Below are 26,875 nucleotides of genomic sequence, written 5' to 3'. Positions count from 1 at the left end.
CAAATTGGTATAAAACTGTGGCAGCTTACAAAGCAACGCAGCTGACGCAACTGAGCGAGGTACCTTAGTATTATGTAACAAATTACTGCTCAAATAATGAAAAAGATTGTCGGCGACAAAAAGCCGATTAATATGCTATCGATCGGTAAGCGTCGGTGACAAAAAGCCGATTAATAGGCTATCGGTCGGTAAGCGTCGGCGACAAAAAGCCGATTAATAAAGTGTTAAAATTAAAGCGTTAAATAAAAGTAAAGTGTTAAAATTAATTGCCTCGAGTGAGTTTCTTTACGTTTATCGTATCAAGAGGATGAAGAACCGATGCTGCGTGTCTTTCACTCTCAGCCAAGTAGTTTGCAAGTTTTCTGCAAAATAACTGACGAGCCTAAAATGAGACAGTTTCAATAATTTTATAATGCAAGAATTGTTTTGCAAAACCAGAGATCGCAAAATTATTCACATTACAGATCACAATTTTATCTAATTCGTTCTTATTTTGAGGGTTGCAGGATTCCTGCGTAATATGGCCCAGTTAACAAGCTGGATATCGAGATGGATAACATTCCCGAAAATATACTTTGTCAAACTGGAAATATATTTTTCACTTTTGCTCGATGAAACAGTGAGTTCCTCGCCCCTCGGTTCGTAGCCGAGTTTCTACCGGCTGTGAATCTTCTTGCCAGCGGATCCATCCGTGTCAACTCTGGCGTACGAATCCGAGCGACCACGAGATCGCGTATTGTCTAACGACCCAATACGGAAACCCTCGACCTCGTTTTCTTTTCTCCACACACAGTTTCGATCTTCGAACGAGCCACGCCACCGGAGAGAGAGAAATATCGGGTTTGGCATCGAGAAAGATCGCGGATCGAAAATCGGGCAAACTTAACGCAGAGAGCCGGTCGCGATCGACTGAAAAGGACCGAGAGGCAGAGCTGGGCATAGTTCGAGTAGACTTCTATCTAGACAAATAAATTATTCGAAACTTATTCATCGATACCTCGTTATTTGTCATTTTGCATCAAGACTAGTCGTTCACAGATGCCAATCCTTTTACTGCACATTAACCTCGAGAAACAAATTATTCCAAAATTCAGTTTCTAATTTTCTAACCAATTTATATTTCGTCAACGTATTTTCTAACCGTGAGTAACAAAATTGACTAAAAATTTGCGTCATTATATTCGCCTGGTTATCTCTACGCGCACAGCCAGTCGAAATAAACAGAAAATAAAATATAATATATAATAAATAATATACAGGATGGTTGGTAATTGATTGGTACAAGCGGAAAGGGGGTGATTCTACGCGAAAAAAGGAGTCGAAAATATAGAATACAAATTTTTCGTTTGAGGCTTTGTTTTCGAGAAAATCGACTTTGAATTTTCGCTCGGTACGCGTCCACTTTATCGCGTCTCGTTATAACGGATCTTGCTGTAGATTTTTAAAAAAATTAAAAAAAAAAATTTGTATTCTATATTTTCGACTTCCTTTTTCGCGTAGAATCACCCCCTTTCCGCTTGTATCCCCAGTTACCAACCACCCTGTATATTAATATACATTAACAAATAATAAATAATATATATGTATAATAAATAAAATAAAATTCGCCAATAACATTCGATTCAAATTTCCTCATCTTTATTTGTTATTCGTCGTTCGAATCAATTTTGCCCAACTCTGGTCCGAGGTTTCCAGAGGGTTGTTTTAAGGCTACTACTGACCTGCTATACTATAGAGGGAGACCGAGCTGTCTCTAGAGAAGCGAGCCGAGCCCCCGAGGCTTCCAAGGGGACTCTTACCACACTGGTAGCTGCGAAGCGGCTTGGCCGGCGGCACCCCGCCACCACCTATCCAACCATCCGGAAAACCAAACAAAAACCAATGTACCCAGCTGGTCCGGTGTACGTCGCGTTTCTGCCCGACGTTCGTTCCTTTGCTAATTCGCGACTGGTGAAAGTGCACGGTATCGCGACTCGGAAATATTGGGTTGGCAACTAAGTGATTGCGGATTTTCTCATTAGGTGGTAATGACAAAACTCGCAATCACTTAGTTGCCAAGCCAATAATCGGAGAATATTGGCGAATTAGACGACGAACGTGAGAAAATCGATGCTCTATATAACACGCTGTGTTTCCTGTATAAATAAATAGCCCCATTTTATAAAAAAAATTGTACCTTTACATGGGCAAACAGGTTTTGCCTATATAATCTTCTCTCGTATTATACGCGATCGTTGTACAGCGTACGTTATACGAATTGATCGGAGGACAAAGGTATTGGCAGATGAAAGAGAATTTTTGCGTGACAAAACGATCAGCAGTTGGCAGTTGGTCTGATTTAATACTTGATATGGAATGAAATAAAATTAATGCAATTTGTTTGTGGGTGACAGCATACGTAGAATATAAAATCAAAAAGGCAATATCCTTCTTTTAACGGAATTAAAGAAATCGAACTGCTAGATGGCAAACTTTTTTGAATAAATTACGTGGGCTTGAAAACAGCTCACAGTTTTCAGACGTGTAAATGCCTGTAAATTAGGTGACACATCATTATCATCTTCTTTATTGCTGTCACTTTCGTACGTTTCATATAATAAAACGTTCACACAGCGGATGTTCGTATAACGCAGGCTCTACTCTAACGACTAATTTGTTATTATTAGATAGGCGAGTATGAAACGTCGTTCTGTACGACAAGACTCGAATTTCTAAAACTTCGTATATTTAATCAAAATAATTCCAACGTCGTTCGACAAAACTTTCTCAAAAACTATTTCGTTTCGTTATTGCGGAATATGAATTTTCCAATAAAACAAGTCATTTATAATTCTCCTTAAAGTAATTAAAGTGATTTACGCGTTAAAGAATCGCTTAGATGGAGCAGGAAACGTCTTAAACCGCTCCAAAATGCTAATTTCTAGAAACTATTTTTCCAAATTGAAGTTTACGTAAAGAAACCGTACGAACTTTCTGATTATATATTAACGTCGCGATAAAGAAGTTTTATATTTTTCATCATAAATCTTCCTTATTAATCATCGAATGCATCGATTTATCTCAAATTTCATAACGAGAAACAGGCGCATATCGTGCATCAACCTAATTACTTCACAACTACGTAACCGAATTTATGAAAAAACCAACAGGAAATATTAATTGTTTTTAGCTTTCGATTTTAAAATGGGGCGTTTCGTAACACATGCTTCGTCAATACGCGTGACAAAATGCATCTTATGTATTGTAACGATTAAATCACTATTTTACACTGTTCTTAATGAGATGTCACAAACGAACAGTTTTTTCCCTTTAAAGCGTCGTTGCTCCAAGATCGCTTGTGTATTATGCACTTTTCCAGGGCGTCGTAGCAAAGGCGCGAAGCGGATGGTCGTCGATCGTAGTTTGTCAGACGACAGTCGGGACTCGAGTCGACGAACGTGTTCGCGCAATCGAGACGACCTCACGCGATCGCCGATCTCACGGACGGCGCGTGTACATTGCACAAGGATTCGGTGCTTGCATCCGCAAGGGACGAAAAGCGTTGGATCGGTGCGTTACTTTCCATCGAACGATGCGAACGAGTATACAAGCTGAGGAAAGTATTCCAACATTTGTGACGAGCTTTTCCTGTAGCGACACGGTTATTTCGAAAATTGTATGCCACAGAATCATCAAGCGGAAATGAGTTTTTATTCAAATGGATGGGAGTCGTTGCTAAATAACACTTTGACCGCCACGCAGAAATCACATGTTTCGCTCAGGACGCCACGGGAGTATTTTTATCATTCAAAGCATATAATGGCAAAATAATGATAAATTGATGATGTAAGACAACATTCTTCCCCAATGGACCGTTTATCTTATTGGTGGTCATGGGTGACCACCGTGGCACCTTGGTAACAGTTGATAGCGACATATTATAACAAGGCTTCGTTTATTTCAACAAACAATTCGCTTTCGTTATTTCGTCGTAGGCAAAACGTGCGGAATATATTGTTGAAACGTGTAGAAAATATTAATAAACAGTATTAGAATTATTTTTAATGATTTCGATGAAACGTTCGGCTGAAATGGTACAGGTCCGCAAGAAAAATTATGTTTGCGATAAACCAATGGTAGTGTAGATTACAAGAAAGAAAAATGCGCTGTAGATTTATCACATCAAATGTAGCATATTCTACACCACATAGAAGGACCCTCGAGTGGTATATAAAATTAGCTTTAGAGTTATTGTTAAATACATCAATTTCAAACGCGATGATACTCTATAAACAAGCAACAAAACTAAAAATCAAGTTATCAGATTTTAGAATGGCACTCGCAATGCACCTTACGCAGTGCCATTCGCCAGAACCGTCAAATATACTTATTCGACAAAGATTGCGACACGAAATGCAGAAGAAAGAAGGGCAGGCGTACCTGGCACAAAAATTTTGCAGAGAGTGGTATAAAAAAATGTTAAACAGTTGGGATGAAAAATTGCTATGAATCGGACCAAAAAGGTGATCATCGTCCAGATTGTATCGACGAGCCACATTTATGTTTGAAGTGTTTTAAGGGGGTATTCCGGTCTAGAGGCATGAATTTTTGAAGCTCTGTACAAGCGAAACAAAAAATACTTTTGCTATCCTCCTTTTTAGCATTTGTTTATTGATATTTCGAGATTACGTAAAAAATTCACTGAAAAAAAGAACTCAATATTTAAAAAGTTATGAGCTGGCAAAGTGGGTGCTGCCAAAAAAATGGGGTGTCGTGGCGTGCATGATATCAACCCTTCTGGTCATTTGAAACAAAAAAAGCGAGCAGATTCTTAATTAGTATGGATGCCGCTATCGTCTGAATCTTGGAAAAGTCAATACAATATTTTTTCACAAAATGACGGCCGTTTGAAACAAAATTTCTTAATTCACACGTTTTTTTGGCAATTCCGAACGTTTAAAGATAGTAATATTAAAGATTTTGAGCTGAGCGTGGTCCGGACGATAGAGGAATATATAAGGAATATTCAGACCAAATTTATAATAAATCGGTTCATTAGAACTTGAGATATCGTGCATGCCAACTCGAAAAAAGTAGTTTCGAGAAAAACGCGTTTAAAGTTTTGAGACAAGTTTACTCAGACAACGTCTACCGTCTACTGTTCATTTGTTCCGGTCGGACCGAAGCAGATGCTGCGTCTCAAAAATGGCTGTAACTCATAAAATAATTTAAATTTTGAAAAATTCTCTTAAGGGCATATTCTTGAATGTCTAAACTTTGGAAATATGGAAAAAAAAATTTCGATTTTTTCAAATTTCTAGACCAGAATACCCCCTTAACACAGTGCACAGTTAGATGCAAGATTTCTTCTCATTTTTTTTATTGATGTTCTAATAAAAATGTTTGATTGTTCAATGCGGCACTTTTTATTTCAAAGTATCTTCTATTTATCGGTTATATTCAAAATGCCCTAACTGACAATTTTCATTCAATTTTTACAATTGTAGGAACGTGATAGTCAAAGTGTTAATGAAAGCGATTGAAAATGGGTTAAGCCTCAACTGTTTCGATTACGAATAACCATCATAAAAGATTAAAATTTTTTTTTGAATGCTGGTATCGATAAACCATTAACGTTCTTTTTGGTTAAATCGTTAGTTTGGTTACCGATAACCATTGAAAAATTGTCCGCCATTGATAAAGAAAACGGTCATTCGTAATCAAAATCATTTGAATAAAAATATAAATATGACAAATATTTAGAGCGTGGCCTGCTCACCAATTTCAACGACGTTGAAATACCTCGTCAAACTCGTCATTCTGAACAATTTTTTTCTATATATGTTCCGCTGCTCGGCTTTAATTTCCGAGATATTCGTAAAAAGCTTTTGAAATTTGCTTGGTAATATTGGCTTGGCAACTAAGTGATTGCGGATTTTGTCAATACCACCTAATGACAAAACCCGCAATAACTTAGTTGCCCAATCTGGTCTCTGAATATGGCGCATTTTACAGCACGTGACAAGTACTGCAGGAGCTGATTTAGTAAACTAAAATGAGGGGAATAAAGATCGTACGAACGTACATGCTCCGTATGACCTTGTTTTCGAGTCACAACCTTATTTTTCCACGGAACAGACTTCCGTGCAGATACGACGAGATTGAATGTCACGTGATGGATATGATAAAACGTATGTGGTTGTTGTGCCATGCAGCTCCTAAAACGTTACTTGGGCCGACTGTTTCCCGACAAATGGATGGGTCGTGCTGGCCTCACATCCTGGCTAGCTTCACCTCCAAACTTGAATTCGCTGCTTTAAAGTCCGTAGTTTATAATAAAACGTCACAGTGAACGTTGACAGTGTTTCAACACTTTGTCAACACGTCGACTAAAATCACCGACAAATTCGTCCAAGACCAGGTCAGTTCAAACGAGTTGAAAATCCATGAAACGACGTATACACGTTTGTATTAAAACTGGAAGTTGTGGCTTGAAGCAGTTTCTCTGACGATATATAAGCAACTACTAGAACACGAAATGAGCTGTAACTGGAAAACAAGGTCGTACCGAGCATACGTATGTTTGTACGGAAGTTTCTTTTTATTTTAGTCTGCTGAATCGTGGTCCCAACGTGTCCTGAAACGCTCTGTACATTGCGTGTGTCGTACGAGACATTTCGAAGTTTCATTAAGCATTGTTACGAGACTTGAGTTTTATAGACGTAAAAGCTTTTTAAAAGCGTTCAAATACTTTCCTCAGCCAACGTACACGGCGACTGCTGTAATTAGATCAAACCATAACATAGTGGAAGATAGGAAAAGATTTCGTTAAGCAAAACATTGGAACGGTTTGAAAGAAATGTCTACGAAAAAGTAATCTCTTTAATCGCTGTAAACGTGTTTAGCGAAACGTTCGTCTATATTCCATCGTCTGAAACTTACATATGGTTTGGCCTAGTTGCGAGGAACACCCTGTGTACTTGTATATTTCGCGTCACCTCCTCCGAATCGTTGCAACGGAGGCAACGCGAGACTCGTTCGACCGCCACAGAGAAGAGGAACGATCGAGCGTTTTTTTAGTAACAAGCGAGGTGAAGGACGAGTAACAACGAGTATGCAGCAACGTTAGGAGCATCGGACGGTTAAAATAAATCCGATTGAAACGAGTGACAGCGTGCGGAAAATGCAGCGAGCAGAGGAATTAATCAGCCGTCTATGTCGTTCCGGACACCTGCAGGTCCGAACACACGACGAGAATCGTTGCAATGTCGTCGGGCGGATGCATTCTTCGTGGAAAGTCGGCTGAAGCTGAAGGGAGAACGTGGTGCAAGCATGGAGCAAACATGACAAGCACAGGCAGGAGGAAAAGCGACCAATTGACGCTCGAGACTCGATTCCCGAAACCACGCGATTCCCATCCTCGAGAACTTGCCCGGTCCACCGATCACGAAGCGTCGTTTCATAGAAGCGTAAGCGTCGTCTATTGGAGACGACGATACGTCTACGCTGCTGTTTAGTTCATAAAACGTACAGTAAAGGTAATTGTAAGTTTACGCCAAGTCCGTGTTTGTTGGAAAATCCGCAGCACGAAAAGATTGGCTGTGACGGATATATCTGCAGACAATCGTCTTAACACTTAGCCAACCGCCAAGCCAATCTATAACGCTGTGCACGTCGAATTTTTCCAAGTATCGAGCACTAATGTTCGTTACTTAAGAAACAAACGAGTCTAAAAATGATTTAAGCGGTGAAGTACATTTTGCGGTGGTGATTTTCTTTAATGATTGCACGTATTGTTTATAGAAAACGTGAAATTGAAAGTATCTAAAAGTGTAAAAAAATATAGGTAAAATTGAAAACATTAACGATGATTAAAGATAAATAACAGGACTTGAAGGTGAAATTAAAAATTCATAATGCATTTCAATATTCTTTTACAGTTTGCTATCGTTCGATTATATTGGATTGGCAACTAAGTGATTGCGGATTTTGTCGTTAAGTGATAATGGCAAAATCCGCAACCACTTAGTTGCCAATCCAATAACTTTAATTACCCATAACTGACAGTGTAACTTTTTAATTAATTTCAACGCCACTAAATTCGTATATTTCATTATATACTGTAGTTTATAAAGGTAGAAAAAGTGGTGCAACTAATTGGCAATAATTCCAGGTAAACACTAATTGATAATAACAAAGAAAAATTTTGGTTTTACAATTTCATTTTAAAATTCCTACTTCATGTTATATTTTTTCCGCAATGATGTAATAACTTTCGCGACGATAGCTAAAAGAACGATATAATGAATTTTATTTTGTCTTTTATGTATTCAAACTGAAGCTAATTTTGTATTAGGGCTACTTATACCAATACCAGTCAAAATGACTGGTACTTGTCAATGTAAAAGGGTGCTGCAATCTGTTTATCGAACCCCAATTAACCAGTTTCCCCATTTTCTACAACTTGCCATACGTTTTTCCAATTTTTCGATATGACGATATCAGTTATCAGGAAAATTCCGGATCGATCGCTGAATCGCTAGATGCTAACATTAGAAACACCACACCAGTCAAAATGACTGGTTCTAGAATTTTTTTTTATAAATGTGTCAACCCTTGTTTAGGGATTATGGCCCCGTATGGATTAATAATGCCAAAAATGTACTATATAACATGGAATTCCTTCCGTGAGAGAGTAATAAATCAATAAATACAAAAATATTCTATTATTAGGTATTTTTTAAAGACCAGTCGTTTTCACTGGTTTTGATAGAAATATCTTCGTGTTAATTATCGGTAGTTCTAGTGTTAATACGCTTATTAGACAGGCGCGGGACGCTTCGTGAACAGTGGACCTAGTGGCGTGATCGGCTTTCTAAGGTTGAGTCTCGAGTATCGCGGATTTTCGTGTACCTGGAGTGGCGAGAGGTTTCGGTTGAGTAGGCGTTGCATTGGGTCCTCCGACTACCGACGACGCCGCAGGACTGTACGCTCTCATTAGTTGGCCTCCGCGTGGCAGGGTGCTGCTTCCTCCGACGTAGTATCCGCTGTTTCCGGAAGTCGAGTTCTTCGCCGTCTAAAACACAGATGGCGCGTCGAAACGTTACTCGTCTGACATAATCGACTGATACGACAAGTGGTAGTTGAGGCGAAAGGGACACATATTAAACGGGACATTATACACATGTACATAGCAATGACAGTAGTAGAGTCTCGATTATCCGAGCTGATGTGCACCGAGCCTATCAAGCGTACCAAGCCTATCGGATAATCGCAAACTCGGATAATAAGATCATAAGAAACATTTTGATTGTGTAATATTACAGATGTATTGGGTTGGCAATATTTTGTCAATACCAGCTAATGACAAAAACCGCAATCACTTAGTTGTAAGTCCAATATTTAACATTGATTAACTATTTAATTGATTCAATCGATCCAACTATTTAATTGATCAATCGCATTTAAGATAGTCGCCTATTTACTCTTTTGTGCTCTTTACGTTAAATTTTCGAAAAAAAGGGAAGAGTGGAATTTTGACAAAGTTCAAAGTATCTCGAATAATACGGAACATCGGTCAAACTAAGTGATTGCGGATTTTGTCAATATCAGCTAATGACAAAAGCCGCAATCACTTAGTTGCCAACCCAATATTTAACACGAATTAACTATTTAATTAATTCAATAAATCCTACTATTTATTTGATCATTTGAACATTAACAATAGTCGTTTATTTACTGTTTTGTGCTCTTTAGGTTAAATTTTCGAAAAAAAAGGGAAGAGTGCAGTTGTGGCAAAGTTCAAACATCGATTAAATGGGACTCGGATAACCCATGTCCCGCAGACTGCACTGTACGCAAAAGATGATAGATCTTTGCATTTTCGCATTTCAGTCAGAATCCCATGGCTAAAATGCCATAGTATATACTACAATGATAAGACAGAATCTATTTTGCATTACCAAGGAGGCTGATATATTGGGTTGGCAACTAAGTGTTTGCGGATTTTGTCATTACCACCTAATGACAAAATCTGCCATTAGTTGCCATTAGGTGGCAATGACAAAATCTGCAATCACTCAGTTGCCAACCCAATACATGTATGCATAAGGTACTAAGTATATTCGATGTAGCATGTATGTATGTGTATCTGCATGCGTAAATGTGTAAAGTAATGTATATATATATATTATACATAATAATAAGGATAGAATATTAAGGATATATATTATAAGGATATATTATAAGGATAGGTATAATTTTACAGACAAATAGAATTATAATATAAAAAGGGTAACCTCGCAGTATATTGAGATATTATGGAGTGGTGCTGTGTTACATTAATACCATGCTATCGACTGTTGCTTTTGGATGTGCTGTTGATCTTAAAATTAGATTATTTCCATTTATGTATTATTCCTTACATTGGCAAGCAGATCATGGTTTAATTCCAACGATATGCAACGTGAATGGAGCGTCGATAACACCTACAAATTATTAGTATTGATAAATTCTCTCTTGTATAATGGTAACAAGTGTAATAATAAAACCGATGAAATTTGTTCAAATGCTAAAGTTCGAGTATCCTGTTAGAATGAGAAAAGTCTCGTAGAAATGAAAAAGGTTTTTCTAATAAGATAAACTTGTAACTTGTCGATTCCATGAACTAAATCTTGGTTACATGGTTTACGTGTATTGCATGTTATTTATTTATTTAACGAATTACACCAGTACATGACGCGAAATATAAAAGAACGAGCGCTAATTTTTAAGCCACGATTTGTACAATTTTATATAAATTAATAATATGCATACTTCAGAGGAAATTCTATTATATTCGTAACAAAAAGGAAATCAACGATTTCGGTAACGTCGTACGCAGTTGAACAAAATCTCCTGATACGATCCAAGTTACCTAAGCTATCCTCCGATATGCAGCTATACGAAGAAATTGCCTCCTTCTAACAGATAATTAAAAACATATAATTTAAACAGTTCCAAGATTTCTGAACGATCAACGAACCGATCGAAGATTTTAACCCTATCGTCTGCACATACTGTCGTTTAAGGGCATGCAGCTTTTCTTAGACTTTTGTGTTCCAAAAAATCCCCAAAAATTCTTGTATACTCTGCCCAGTTTCTACAACGTCATCCTATAGTTTCACCGTGTTAGCTTTTCTTAAGCAGAGCAAAATTTAAACAAAGATATGGAAAAAATGCAAGTTTACTTAAAATTACTAGTCGAAAACCACCAAATATACCGATGGAGGGTTCAAAAGTACGACCACGTCCTCTTTGGTTCTACGCTTTGTTCCAACGTGAGCATATTCAAATTGTCAACACTTTACCGACCGCTAGCGGTTCAACAGCATACGCACGTCCGACCGGCAGCTCAGGCGCAGATTCTCCTTGGCGCTGGCTTTGTTTCGGTTTAGACTCTCCAATACCATTCTTTTCGTTCATCGCGAACGGTAAGTTTTTCAAATTGATATAAAACTGTAGGAGCTTACAAAGCAACGCGACTGACGCAACTGAGCAAGATACCTTAGTACTAAGTAACAAATTACTGCTCAAATAATGAGAAAGATTGTCGACGACAAATTGCCGATTAATATGCTATCGATCGGTAAGCGTCGGCGACAAAAAGCCGATTAATAGGCTATCGGTCGGTAAGCGTCAGCGACAAGAAGCCGATTAATCAGCTATCGGTCAGCAAAGTATTAAGAATATCTTCATTTTTCAGTTGTGGCAAGTTTCGACTCTTGCGTGTGTTCACTGGCGGAGAAAAAACGTATGCAAGCAACTACCGGTAGAAAGTAATACGCAAAGCATTTCGAGCGTGCATTCGATCCTCGGACGACAAGAATCTTATGCGAAACATGACTTTTCATTTTTGTGAAAATGCGAACGTTCCGGTTTGAGAGGAAACGCGCGCAAGACAAACAAAAGAAGGAGACGCGGACATAGTCGCGGTGTCGTTTCGTCCAACGATGACGAAGATAATATTCGTGTAAATCAAGGCAGACTGTGTCTTCTCGTCTCGTTTTTACGCGAAGGTCGCGGTAAACCGACGTGTCGTCGATTTCACTCTGATTTTACGATTCATCAAGTCTCGGCAAACTTTCGCGTTTACCTCGACCAACGAGACAGATCACACATGCAGATAACTACGTTGCAACGTGAACAAATTCCTTAAAAGCTTTGTGTACACTTGTATTTACGTATATAAATAGGTTGACGTCTTAGATACACGAGATCACCTAAATTTTTATTTAGGTCTTCTTTACCATCTTATGGAAAGATCTTCCAGTTGACAAAGTTCTAGCATTGCACGCAAGGGCACGCGTAGCGCTGGAAAGAGCCCTTTCTCAAAGTCATTTTGTCACGAGCTTTCGAGGTGATATTTTTAAACGGAACCTTTTTTTCATCCATCTAAAGCTACAAAGAAATTGCACGGTCCGTGTTTTAAGTAAAAGCCGGTTCCATGCGAAACTCGTTCGGTTCCTGCACAGTGTTCTTCCTTGTTTTTCATAAAATTCGATATGTAATATTCGAAATTGATACGAAAATGACGTAATATAGGAAAAGTTTATCGTTTAGTGAGAGCGGTAATTTACGCCCAGGTAATACAATCTAACTCAATCTTTTAAATTTGACGTCTAGTTGCTTTCTCTTTGCCTTTACTTTGATTTATTATTTCCTCGTACACAGCCGTTGAAAATATTCGATCGAAAATTATCTAAATATACCTCGTGTCCAATAGCCATTTAATAAGACACAATACGGTAAAAATAATACGAAGTTAACATTTGTTTATAATAATAGAATGATCGCAAAATCAAAAGGATAGGAGAAATTTGATTTTTCTTATTTTGCTGAATAACATATAAACAAAAACGCGGATTGTTGCTCTCTTGAAACAGTTGCATAAGTTTATGTTTATTAACCAGGCGAAGGAGCTGCCTAAATATTAGCCAGGCAACACTATGTTTTTTATAGGATGCTGATATTTTGAAATGGCTTCTTTCACTGTCTAATATCCTAGCTCTGCTTTCAAAGTTGCGCAATCGTTATACGAGCCTCAAACCGATCTATCGCTTAACTACGTGCCTGTTATTTCGAACGAAAACCATTTCGTCCTATGCGTCATCGTTTGAATAGCAGCGAGAGGAGAGTGACCAATCGACAAAGCAATTGTAAATGCCGCGGCTTTAAATCCTAACGACTTCTTCGATTTCTTTCGAACTCCTTCAGCTACACTCCTCGCCAAAAAAGTAGTTCACGCGTGCTATCTTTAATTTCTCAATGGCGCGTGCAAAGTTTCTCGCCTGTAACGTATAATACGAAAACATTATGAGCTCAGGTTAGGTAATCAGGTCCAGAAATGTGTTCTGCATGAGTATTTATTTGTTCTTCGATTAAATTTATGTTTTTTTATTATTCTATTATTATTGCTTAGTCCTCTCGGTTTTGGACGAACTTTTGGTTTTACATCTCTTATGTCTATTTCTCTTCTTATACAGGGTGGTTGGTAACTGGTGGTACAAGCGGAAAGGGGGTGATTCTACGCGAAAAAAGAAGTCGAAAATATGGAATAAAAATTTTTTTCTTTTTTTTTTAATTTTTCCATCGAGACGACGATCTACAGTGAGATCCGTTATAACGAGACGTGATAAAGTGGACGCGTACCGAGCGAAAATTCAAAGTCGATTTTCTCGAAAGCAAAGCCTCGAACGAAAAATTTTTATTCTATATTTTCGACTTCTTTTTTCGCGTAGAATCACCCCCTTTCCGTTTGTATCACCAGTTACCAACCACCCTGTGTGTCTACCTCCCCTCTTTTCCACTGTATTTTATTACACTACCTTGCTTATTCTACCTCTGAAAACTGAAACTAGAAACTATAAATTAGCAACTAATGACTAAAAACTATTGCCACATTGGTCTTTAGCCTCCTTGCTGTGCATCCTTCCCGTCGTTTGCCCTTCTCTGCCCGTCTCTTCTCTATTATTGCTTTCAGTTCTGTTAAACCTTCTCCAGTCTCACTTAGCGTTTTCCTATGTCCTTTGGTCCTCCCGTTATTTCACATTCTTCTATTACATGTCTCAGGTTTTCTTCTTTCCTTCTACATAGTCTGCATCTTGTTTTCCTCTCTTCTTTCCAGTATTCCCTCGCTTTGGTCTCGTTTTCGCATTTGAATCTTGCCAGTATTCTCCTGTCCTTCCACTTCATCCTCGAGTCTTCTAAGTACTTTGGTCATTTTTCTTTGACTATGTTTCTGTATATGTTTCTGTAGTGTATATTATGCTTGGATTCCCTTATCCTTTCCCCCTCTCTTCTGCTTCTCTCTTTCTTCTTTCTTCTATAATTTGGTCTGCTGTCACCCTTTCTTGCTCCTTTCTTGCTCCCATCTGTGTCCCTCCCTTTCTCACCTCTTCCAGTCCCTTCTTTCTCTTTCTTGCTCTTTTCCCTTCTTGGCCATTTCCTCATTCTCTCTCTCTCTCTCTCTTCCCTTTATACACTCCTTTCTACTAATTCCTTTTTTGATTCTAGGGCTTTCTCTTCGTACCTTGCTGCTCTTTTTAATGCTTTTTCTTTTACTTCTATTATCCTGCATTCTTTTATCAGTATATAATTTGGTATTGTCATATCTAAGCCTAATATCCATTTCGCATATCTCCTTTGTACTCTAATTAAATTTATGTACAGGACACTATTTATTCTGCCATTGATGAACCTGATACTTGTCTTGGCGAAATAACCGATGCCGGGCCAAACCATCACGCTGCCTCCTCCCATTTGTCGTCGAATTGCCGACATTGTCTCTTTTCTTATGTCATGAAAATAATATCGCGATCCATCAGAACCATCCAAGTGGAATCTTTTTTCGTCTGAAAATAGCACCCTTCTCCGTTTCTTTTTCCAATGCACCGTTTCTTTTGCAAAGCTTAAACGTTCTACTTTGTGTTTCGTTGTTAACGAAGGATTCCTTTTTCAATTTTAGCCTCTTAATATCTTCGCAGGATAGTAGAACTCGACGAACACTCGAAACACTGGCACTAACACTAGATTTTTCCATTGTTTGCTTCGTCGTTAATTGCCAGTTGGAAGCTACACTCAACATTGCTCGCTTATCACGATGGGATAACGATGACGGCCGACCAGTACTTTTCTTTTTGCCATAATCTTCAACATTTTTTAAGAAATTCCGTATTACTTTACGACTTCTTCTTATTATTTTCGATATTTCTGCTACTGATAACTGTTGCTGTTTTAGTTCAAGAATTTGCTTTTTTTCAGACTCGTTTAATTTTTTTCAGCATCCCATACTTACAAATTTATGTAATATTGTACTGTAATCTTTATTCGTTGATAAATCATGAACTACTGAACAGAGTGTGCTATCATTTCGTTCTTAAAATAAAAGAACTTTTTTGTTGCACACTAAACCTCATAATATTTTTAATTATTTTCAACCAACCGCTTATTCTGAGCTCGTAATATTTTCATATTATACGTAACAGACGAAAAATTTTACACGCGTCATTGAAAATTTAAAGATAGCACACCTGGGCTATCTTTTTGGCGAAGAGTGTACGTTGGAGGCTCGTAGAGTGACGGCCAGTGAAATAAATGGCAAGTGACAAATAAGCAAGCTGCTAGCAACCGTCCAGTAGTGTAATTAATTAACAAAATTGATGGAAATTTTTAGGCTTTGTGGTCAAGTAGGTAAAGAAAACAACTTTGCCCCACCACTCGCTGTTAACCAGCTACGTCCATCCATTTCTTCAATGGAGTTCGCTCATTCAGTAGCTTGTCACTTTGTCACAGTAGTTGCCGGATTCGTTTGCCAAGCGGACCACCTGCTTCACTGAAGTTTGGGGACAAGCGAAATTTCTCGTTCAACCAACGATTCGTACACGTACGTACATAAAGTGGCTGACGGAAGTATTCAAACGCTTACACTTACAAATTTCAATTAATAAAAAATGAGGTGCACTAAACTAATTTGTTCGAACAATTTGGCATGTATAATGATAGGAAAGTCTTAAGATTACACGAGTAAAATTTGAAAACGATTGAATAATATAGACAGGAGTTAGGATACGTTTATTAGAAACATTCATGACAAGTGTCTCACAAAAGTATTCTAACGCTGTAACACCGTTGATAGGTTTTCATCTTCCTTTGCACCGAATGTAAACATCATTGCTAAATGAAAATATTGGTACGTTCGCTTGATCTTAGGATATCGTTCCAGTAAGAGTAACGTAAAAGTGTGCACAGTAGTATTTAAAATGAATATCAAAAAGTCTGAAAGAAAAGTGTGAAAGAGAAATAATATTCCGATCACATGTGGATGGCAAATCATATAACGAGATTGCCGGAGTTGTGAACAGAAGTAAGTGAACGATACATTATATCATAAAAAAGTCAAAGAACGAGGGAACACTTGCAAACAAAGCTCGATACGTCGACCAAAGAAATTGACTGGAAGAGAGGAGAAAGTTATCATTGGCGAATTAAAAAAAAATCCTACTACATCCGCTCCTCAGCTCGCAAGTATGGTAGCTGATATGTTTTATAAAGAAGTTCACCCGGAATTATGTCGACCAATCTTACGAAACAGTGATTTTCATGGAGAGTATCGCGAAAGAAGCCATATATTAATGCGGTAAATTATAAAAAAAGATTGACTTCTGCAAAAATCTATATTAATAAAGATAATTCTTTTTGGAACGGTCATCTTTTCGGACGAGTCAAAATTTAACATTTTTGGCTCGGGTGGTCAAAATTATGTGTGGAGAAAACCAAATACGGAATTGGAAATTCGACATTTACATCAAACAATGAAACACGAAGGTAGATCGGTCATGGCGTGGGGATGCGTGGCTGCCAGTGGCACCGGAAATTTGATATTTATTGATGGAATACTTGATTAATATAAGTATTTAAATATTTTAAAAAATAATCTAAAGAAAGTGCCCGTAAATTAGGATTACTGAAAGATTTCCACTTCCAACAAGATAATGATCCTAAGCACACTGCTAGAATTGTGAAAGAATGGATCGTATATAACACACCACACGTGTTAATTACTCCACCGCAAAGTCCAGACGTAAATCCTATTGAAAATTTATAGGCTGAAATGGGAAAAAGATGAAATAAATTTCAGATAATCGATAATTTGAAAGCAAGTATTGAAAGATAAAATTATAAAAATATGGAACTCCGTTGAGTGTAGTTTTACAAAATCATTGGTTTACAGTATGGTACGTCGATTGAGACACACTATTGCTGCTAAAGTTGGTCCAACAAAATATCGATATCAAATAATTGAATAATATATGTAGCGTTCAAATACTTTTGTCAGTCACTTACAATCTTTTCCAAATTTTACTGATATAATCTTAAGACCTCCACCTTCCTACTGACATCTGTTTGTCTAAGCAAATTACTTTAATGTACATTATTTCGGTCATTCAAGCGTGCATATGCAAGCGTTCGAATACTTTCGTGAGCCACTGTATGTATTTACGAAAATGGACGAAAATACGACGTACAATGTGTTTATTGATATAATTAATAATAAATAATAAGATATAATAAAACCATAATACAGAAGATTGTTAAAAGCAAATTTTGTAAACCTTTTAAAAAACATCGATCAGATCGTCATAGCATCAGACGATTAATATTGCAACGATGAGAAACTCTCCAAAAATTCAATGATTTACTTTCTCTTCTCCAATCGCTCTAAATATAATTTTGCGAAAAATTCTTTCGTGAACATTAGAAACAAAAGACTAACGGAAGATTAGGTTAAACCTGAGACAAGATCAGCAACAAGAATTGCAGAAAATACGCAACACGGTCCATGATACACGATTTATACGAAGCAAGAAACAACAAACAACCAAGCGGAACGTTAACGCGAGTATCATCGTACGAAGTAACTGTAAGACGCGAGTACGTGAAAAGAAACGGTGAAATTACTTCGAATTTAGCGGTCAAACGATTCGTCGACTGGTATCATGGACAAGGTGCTCCTTCCTCTTCGCTATTCAACCTGTTCACGCGGGCTGTGCTCGCCCGCCTTACCTTGCCACTAGCCTTGCTTAGTGTTGTTTACTCGCGTCGACTGTTCGCCACACCGGGCTTCGTTTCTCCTGCTCGAGATCGAACGTACAAGCAACCGACCAACTCCCGCAATTATCCAGATTTCGCTCAGAAGGACGATCTTTCGTTTCGAGATTAATCGAACGACCATCAGCAGACGATCGCTTCTTGGAAGAGGCTAAAGGGATGAACGGATCGAGCGGACGAACGGAGAACTCGTCGAAACTTTCTCAAACTTTCGACAATCGTCGAAATTATGCCATTGAAACCGTTCGTTTGATTTTATTGGGTTACGCAATAGTTCCATGTTGGGGGTCAACGATGCCGATAGAACAGAAACACGAGACTCCTATGCACAAGGTGGAGCTCACTCAGAAGGGATACATTCAGGTGAGAAAGTTTGGAAAGCTTAGAAATCGCTTCATTTTCTTCTTTACAATGAGATCTACGATGTTTGCAAAAGTTTGCAAAGTGTCTGTTCTTCAGAAGGGAAAGAAATTCTTTTCCAAGTATTAACAAAAAGATATTACGCGATAGATGTACGACAAATTAACAAATTAAGATTGATTGAGTTATAACGAGTGATGGATTAAATCATAGTCAATTTAATTTCATTAAGTTCATCCATAGGATGCAAGATTTTGTTACGTTCGTTGCCCCGTTACCGATTATGTGGAAACGCATAATCAACTTATTCCAGACACGTAATCGTAACAGTCGTTCATTGGCTAATCCTGTACGCACATTTAAGGCTTTGATCGAACGTATGCCACTGGAAACGTTTAATGGAATCCGAGATCGTTAAAAGTAAAATGCCTGATTTGGTTACAGTATCGAACAAACCTGGTCATAGAAAGTTCTTGTCTTTTTTTCTACCACGTTATTTCCATTCGATCTGTTTTTTTTTTTTCTAATCTCGTTATGTAACTTTTCCACATCATTCGTGAACATTTTCATCGTGTCGAAGAAATAAATTTTTAAAAATTTGTCTACTGCTTAAAACGCAAGAACTCGCTGTAAAATTGTGCAATTCTTCGATTGCCACGTGCATATATTCGCCGATTTTTCGCATCTGTATAAACAGAGGAAACGTGGATTTGCAGTTTCTACGATGGGAGCTGCCAGTGCCGGAGTTGACGGAGTTCACCTTCTGCCTGTGGATGCAATCGAATGATCTAACTCACTCTCATCCCATATTCTCCTACTCGAGTAAGTAGACTCAAAGAACGTCGATGCGAACGTTTCTCCGTTTCGTGATTATCTTCTGGCCCCTTTCGTGCCTTTACGCAGCCAAGCAAACAGCCACGAAAAGCATTTTCACCGCTCAGAGAGTCGCTGGCTCGTGCCGGCTAGTCGCGTTTCGTTCGCTCGTTTTGACCAAGTGGTATTTAATGTTGCAAAGATGAAGTGTTAATAACTGTTTACGCGATTGCTTCCGACAGAAGACGAGCGAGAGCGACTGGTACGATCGTGGATAGCGCCACATGGCAGGAGCATTCACCTTGAGATAGGAGGAAAACAGGTGCTCGCGATGCCGACCAATATTCTAGAGAATCGATGGTACCATTTCTGTCTCAGTTGGGAGAACCAGGCCGGGCTTTATGGACTCTGGATCAACGGCCAGCTCTGGGCTCAAGGTCATTCCGATCAGGTTCGTCGAATTTTCATCTATTTTGCAAAGAAGGACGATGAGAAAGTGAGGAATTTCTATCACTTCGTATGCTACTTGTTCTCTAAAATTCTAACAACACCATACCAAGGTCATACCAAGTAGGTCGTAAGTTATCAAAAGTGCAATCATTCGTGGCAGACCCAATGGGAAAATTCTAAAAATGTAAATGAAATTGGTGGTGCCAATGCGTAATAGTTTGCCTTAACACTTTGACTGCCACGCCAAAATCACGTGTTTCATCTCAGGACGTCACGGGAGTATTTTTATTATTCAAAGCATATGATGGCAAAATAATGATGAATTGATGATATAAGACAACATTCTTCCCCGATGGACCGTTTATCTTACTGGTGGTCACGGGTGACCACCGTGACGCCTCGGTAACAGTTGATAGCGACATATTATAACAAGGCTTCGTTTATTTCAACAAACCATTCGCTTTCGTTATTTCGTCGTAGGCAAAACGCGCGGAATATATTGTTGAAACGTGTAGAAGATATTAGTAAACAGTATTAGGATCATTTTTATGATTTCGACGAAACATTCGGCTGAAATGGTACAGGTCCGCAAGAAAAATTATGTTTGCGATAAACCAATGGTAGTGTAGATTACAAGAGAGGAAAATGTGCTGTAGATTTATCGGATCAAATGATAGCATACTCTACACCACAAAGAAGAACCCTCAAGTGGTATATAAAATTAGCTTTAGAGTTATTGTTAAATACATCAATTTCAAACGCGATGATACTCTATAAACAAGCAACAAAACTAAAAATCAAGTTATCAGATTTTAGAATGGCACTCGCAATGCACCTTACGCAGTGCCATTCGCCAGAACCGTCAAATATACTTATTCGACAAAGATTGCGACACGAAGTGCAGAAGAAAGAAGGGCAAGCGTACCTGGCACGAAAATTTTGCAGAGAGTGGTATAAAAAGAATGTTAAACAGTTAGGATGAAAAATTGCTATGAATCGGACGAAAAAGGTGATCACCTATCGTCCAGATTGTATCGATGAGCCACATTTATGTTTAAAGTGTTTTAACACGGTGCACCGTCAGTTGCAAGATTTCTTCTCATTTTTTTATTAATGTCCTAATAAAAATGTTTAATTGTCCAATGGACCACTTTTAATTTCAAAGTTTCTTCTATTTATCGGTTATATTCGAAATGCCCAAACTGTCAATTTTCATTCAATTTTTACAATTGTAAGAAGTTGAAGTGGTTCAATGACCACCGTGGCGTCACAGGAGAAACCGTGACCAACGTGGCAGTCAAAGTGTTAAGGTATTCGAGTCGAAGAATGGTTGATTCAAAAGATATTCTAACTTTGATTCTTGCGAGTGTTATCGTATGAAAGACGAGGAAAGATAGCGCAGGTGTTTCTACGTTCTCCTTGTCTTTCGTACATTTAACTTGACGAAGTTAACATGGTATACCTTTTAAACTTATCGCATACGGGTATACCTTAATACTTTTCTCTAAATAATTAAAAACAAACTGCATCGAGCGATGCATGAAGAAAAATGTACATATAATTCCATTCAAAAAAGACTATGGTAGCCTTGAAATCCCGAAAACGTATTCACCTAGACAAATCTGGTGGTCGTCGGAACACGTCCCCCTTGAAACAGAACAAGTTTTATCTGAAACGCTTTCTCGAATAACGTATCGACTATTGTCAATCTGCGAATATAAAATTAAAGTTTGAACCATTGCAAAATTTTCATCAGGAAGGATTAAAAATCCGCGGACATTGCACAAGTACGAGAAGTACGTACTCATCGGTTTAGCAGATTTTACTTGTTGCAACATCAGATAACTCGTTCGCGCCTTGTGCTCCTCCATCAAACTTGTTATTTCTCTCTCTCTCTTTCTCTCTCGCTCTCTCTTTGCCTCTCTCTCTCTCTCTCTTTCGTAGCCGGCAATTTCATTGACGGAAGCCTTCAAGAGAGGAAAATGTGCTGTAGATTTATCGGATCAAATGATAGCATACTCTACACCACAAAGAAGAACCTTCAAGTGGTATATAAAATTAGCTTTAGAGTTATTGTTAAATACATCAATTTCAAACGCGATGATACTCTATAAACAAGCAACAAAACTAAAAATCAAGTTATCAGATTTTAGAATGGCACTCGCAATGCACCTTACGCAGTGCCATTCGCCAGAGCCGTCAAATATACTTATTCGACAAAGATTGCGACGCGAAATGCAGAAGAAAGAAGGGCAAGCGTACCTGGCACGAAAATTTTGCAGAGAGTGGTATAAAAAGAATGTTAAACAGTTAGGATGAAAAATTGCTATGAATCGGACGAAAAAGGTGATCACCTATCGTCCAGATTGTATCGATGAGCCACATTTATGTTTAAAGTGTTTTAACACGGTGCACCGTCAGTTGCAAGATTTCTTCTCATTTTTTTATTAATGTCCTAATAAAAATGTTTAATTGTCCAATGGACCACTTTTAATTTCAAAGTTTCTTCTATTTATCGGTTATATTCGAAATGCCCAAACTGTCAATTTTCATTCAATTTTTACAATTGTAAGAAGTTGAAGTGGTTCAATGACCACCGTGGCGTCACAGGAGAAACCGTGACCAACGTGGCAGTCAAAGTGTTAATTCGTCGCGTTCCGTCGTAATTAATTAACAACTTCAACAATATCTTCTTACCTACCCCATCACAAAATTATAGATTTTTCTTTATAATATAATAGCGTTATAGCTTTATGATATAATAGCGTTCGAATATTTGCATTTCACGTATTCGTGTGGAGGCAAAAATGTTTCGACTCGCCTTTCAGGACACTGACAATTTCATCCACGCTTCTTACAACTTTCCCATCAGATTTCCCACAAATGATTGTGTTTTTACGATACTTTATTACGGCTTACATAATGTGCCTGAAGGGATAGAAATTTCCCATTTTCTGACTATTCTCCGCTACGCGGAATTTCCCATAGAAATCTGACTTACTACGCTGCTGAAAGGCAAATTATTTGTACGAAACTCGTGATCGATTTTAGACGATAGGACAGAGGATCCCTAGTGGAGGAGACATCGTGCTGGGCCAGGAGTACACGGACTTTGACAAAGGGCTGGAGGACGGTATCGAGGGTTCTGTATTGGGCTTCAACCTTCTTCTAGCTTCGGCTTTCGATAACCCGCACACAGACTACCAGCTCGAAGCCTCCTACGATTCGACTCGGGTGTCCACCTCGAGTTACGCCACGGTTCCGCTTTTTGCGAGGATTCCAACGAAACTGATGCAACGCGCCATCGATTATGGAACGCGAACGAGAACGCCTTACACATTCCTGCCGACTAATTCCAATAAACTTCGAGGACGTGGCTACGACAAGAACGCCGTGTCTCTGCCTCTGCTGACCGGCACAGCTAAATCCATCTCTTCTGGAACGACCGACCCATGGCGCGATGCTACGAGCTTAGAACTGTCCAGGTTGCAAGATCAACCTCTAGGACTGCAATTGATAACATTGTCGTACACACACTGTGAAATTGGTAGAGGAAGTCCTTACATCGGTGGTAAGCTGATGTTGATCTCGTGGACCAGAACTGCGGTTCGTATTTTTGGTGGAGCTTTGTTGAAGAACGTTGCCAGCGATTGTGGCAATTTCTAAGAATTTGCAGCAGCAGCTCTCTCACACTGTACGATAGAATCGAAATTGCTGTAGACACAGCCAGTAACCACGTTTTCGAACGTAGAGAAAGCGTTTAAATTTAAAGAGTGGGGCATCCGACTGGAGTTGTAAGGTCGTCGTCGCCAATATGAACATACGCATATGTATTATATGCGCGTGAAAGATGGAACATTGGTGTAAACGTATTTACATGTAATGTCACAGTTACTCGTCGTATCGAAGTTCCAACGTCTCTGTATTTATATCAGATTCAAACCCGAGTGATTCATATTGTTGTGCCTTGGAGTGTCAACATTGCTTTGATTTGCTAGTTTCAAAAGTATTGGCTTGGCAACTAAGTGATTACGGATTTTGTCAATACCGCCTAATGACAAAATCCGCAATCACTTAGTTGCCAACTATTTCTGTATTTCTTTGCCATTTCCATATTTATCGAATGGTATAAGAGGGTACGATTTAAGTGTCGTGTCGCTGAAACGAATCTGTGAACGTATCAGGTTATGTCAAAAGTTTCTTTCGTCTTATAAGGAAGTAGCAGATGCACAACATTTTTTCTTTTATATTATTTTATTGAATTATGTTTGATCTATTTTATTCTATTACTACAAAATGGATCATACATAAAATAGTATAAAATAAAAAATGTTGTGCATCTATTGTTTCACTCATGAAACGAAAGAAACTTTTCGGACAATCTAATACATGTTACAAGGTATTTGTCAGAAGCTATACCTTTGGGTAACAAAGATCATGCTATTTTATAAACTATAATACGTACACACGATGCGAGAACATCTATACCAATGTATAGCACTAACTGTATACGTATGTTTAAGACTAGTATTCACGCTGTTTATTTATTTTTCACTAACAATGTATGTATTAACAACGTATGTTTGCAATAAATGTCTTGTACTTCTCTATACATTTTTAGATTGCCTTCATATTTTGCTGTTACAATCGCGATAATCGTTACACTGCTAGTTCAGAAATTTCAGATTGTACATAACACGTTTATAAAACGTTCCGACGATTTGATGACATTTATGCGTTATGCTGTTAACACTAGAACGACCACACCAGTGAAATTGACTGGTTTTACAATTTTATTTTCAAATTTCCACTTCGTGTTATATTCTTTTCCGCAATGATGTAATGACTTTCGCGACGATAACTAAAAGAATAATATAATGAATTTTATTTTGCCTTGTTATTTCTATACTTAAACTCCCCCCTCGACATTTTTTTTTTTTTTTTTGATAACTGTATTATCACGTAAATAATTATTGTATACTCGATACAGCGTCCTTATGATATTCAACACTGAATCATCGATCACGCACCCCATTTTTTTTGTTTTTTGGTTATCTTCTGCGCTCCTCGATATTATTACTGTTAATAATATTTTCGATAAAAATAATAACTAATTATTGCACCTGGGCCCATAACCTGTTGCGATCCTACCTCTGAGTATAGAAATAATAACATTTTGTTTTTATGTATTCAAACTGAAAATAATTTTGCATCAAGGCTATTTATACCAATACCAGTGAAAATGACTGGTACTTGTCGAAGTGTAAAAGGGTGCTGCGATCTGTTTATCGAACCCCAATTAACCAGTTTCCTCGTTTTCTACAACTTGCCACGCGTTTTTCAAATTTTTCGATATGACGATATCAGTTATCAGGAAAATTCCGGATCGATCGCTGGATCGCTAGATGCTAACAATAAAAACACCACACCAGTCAAAATGACTGGTTTATGACTGGCCCAGATGGATTAATAATACTAAAAATGCACTATATAACATGGAATTCCTTCCGTAAGAGAGTAATAAATCAATAAATATAAAAATATTGTATTATTAGGTATTTTTTAAACACCAGTCGTTTTCACTGGATTTGATAGAAATATCTTCGTGTTAACTATCGGTAGTGCTAGTGTTAAACACACGGTAAGCATCGTGTACCATTGCGTTTAGTTTGCGATCGGCGAACCATAATCTCGTTTCATAGCGCGTCCCAATCGAATTTCGCGAAAGAAACGCGAGAATACGGGTGGTTGCGACACCCGTAGAAATCGAATAGAAAACGGAAAGCTACGAACACCACGAGCTTTCCTTTTACCTTATTTATTTTCCGTTTGTGTTTCTTCCTATGTATATTCAAATTATCGATCGATTATCAATAAATAGTCGTATACAATTTTCACCTAACGTATGATCTTCAAAAGGAACGCAATATTTGCGCAATGATCTAATCTTCCTAATTATCAGCGAAGACTAACAATTACCTACTACTAACAATTAAGTTTCTTTCGTTTCATAAGCTGATAATAGATGCGCAACAATTTCTGTTTCATATTATTTTACTAAATTAAGTATGAACCATATCGTTCTATTTCTATTATTATCTTCGTGCATACTTCAATAAACTAATATAAAACAAAAACATTGCGCGTGTATTATTTCCTTATAAAACGAAAGAAACTTTCCGGACAAGCTAATAGTTGTAAATAAAAGAATAGAAAATTCACGTAAAACCACTCCAAACTGGAGCATCTGCTTAAGCAACGATTAAACAAGTATATCACCGGCAATTTAGCGATGAGAGGCAGCGTCATTGTTTCGCATCTCGCTCGCTGCGAGATAAAATCTATGTGCAACAGCTTACTGCCGCAATCTCGGAAAAACCCGAGAGTAGAAGAAACGCGTGCAACGTTAGAAAACCGAGGACAGATCGATATCGAGGCGAGGCGAGGTAAAAAAGGTCGCACGAGTAGCTATTTACGTGCAACTTGAAACTCAGCCAGGAATACCGGTGTGTCGATCGTTATGGGAAATATGCAGAAAACGGTTCGCGTTTTCGACCTATTTCCTGGCTTTCTTTCCATAGCGGTCCGCCAGCACTTTCGCCACAGTCGGATACGTACAACGTCATGCACGCACGGTTATAACAACGAGACCAGACCATACCAGACAGCCCGGTAATTCGTCTACGAGTTTCGTAATCTTTCTCACGAGTTACGTTCCGTTACACGGTCTTTGGATCCACCGATGCATAGATCTTTAACGCGGTTCTTATTTCACGTGTTCATCTGTGTATTTGCATATGTTGTTGACATACGTTTAACCGTATGTTGGCAATGGAAATACGACGCATATCTAGAAAGTAATCTCCGATTGGAGAAGATTGGAAAAGAAACACAGGTTGCTCGATCAAGATGTTTGCCGTTGTTTCGTGTAACTTTAAGATATCGGCCATCAGGCGAGCGATAAATTCTGTGTGATAAAATTATTTTATCGTAAGATTGTGAAGGGGAAAAAAGTATTATAACTAGCTTATAAAGTATATTATTTATAATATTATTATTTCTATGATATTTATATTATTAACACTTTGACTGCCACGCCGCAATCACGTGTTTCGCTCAGGACGCC

General features: G+C 38.1%; 2 protein-coding genes across 2 annotated transcripts in view; one reads left to right on the top strand and one right to left on the bottom strand.

Moving 5' to 3' along the window:
- The window catches only part of LOC100748158 (coiled-coil domain-containing protein AGAP005037), a 31,357-nt gene extending 20,894 nt beyond the window's left edge, over positions 1-10,463 (bottom strand). Inside the window, exons 1-3 of the mRNA XM_024365219.2 lie at positions 10,404-10,463; positions 8,893-9,055; positions 1,722-1,859 (exon numbers count right to left, since the gene is read on the bottom strand). Of these exons, the coding sequence (XP_024220987.1) occupies positions 1,722-1,859; positions 8,893-8,977 (223 nt within the window). The 5' untranslated portion in view covers positions 8,978-9,055; positions 10,404-10,463. The remainder of the gene's footprint in view (positions 1-1,721; positions 1,860-8,892; positions 9,056-10,403) is intronic.
- Positions 10,464-15,504: 5,041 nt separating this feature from the next.
- LOC100748040 lies at positions 15,505-23,681 on the top strand. The gene is made up of 5 exons (XM_003486746.4): positions 15,505-15,901; positions 17,652-18,489; positions 19,203-19,308; positions 19,542-19,750; positions 22,801-23,681. The coding sequence occupies exons 2-5, from the start codon at positions 18,286-18,288 to the stop codon at positions 23,413-23,415; spliced, it is 1,134 nt and encodes a 377-aa protein (XP_003486794.2). The 5' UTR covers positions 15,505-15,901; positions 17,652-18,285; the 3' UTR covers positions 23,416-23,681.
- Positions 23,682-26,875: the final 3,194 nt, after the last annotated feature.

The sequence above is a fragment of the Bombus impatiens genome, unplaced genomic scaffold (assembly GCF_000188095.3).
Source record: "Bombus impatiens unplaced genomic scaffold, BIMP_2.2 scf_0132, whole genome shotgun sequence".
Classification (NCBI taxonomy): Eukaryota; Metazoa; Arthropoda; class Insecta; order Hymenoptera; family Apidae; genus Bombus; species Bombus impatiens.
Note: the sequence above shows the minus strand (reverse complement) of the source record. Positions and strands in the feature narration are given on the sequence as shown.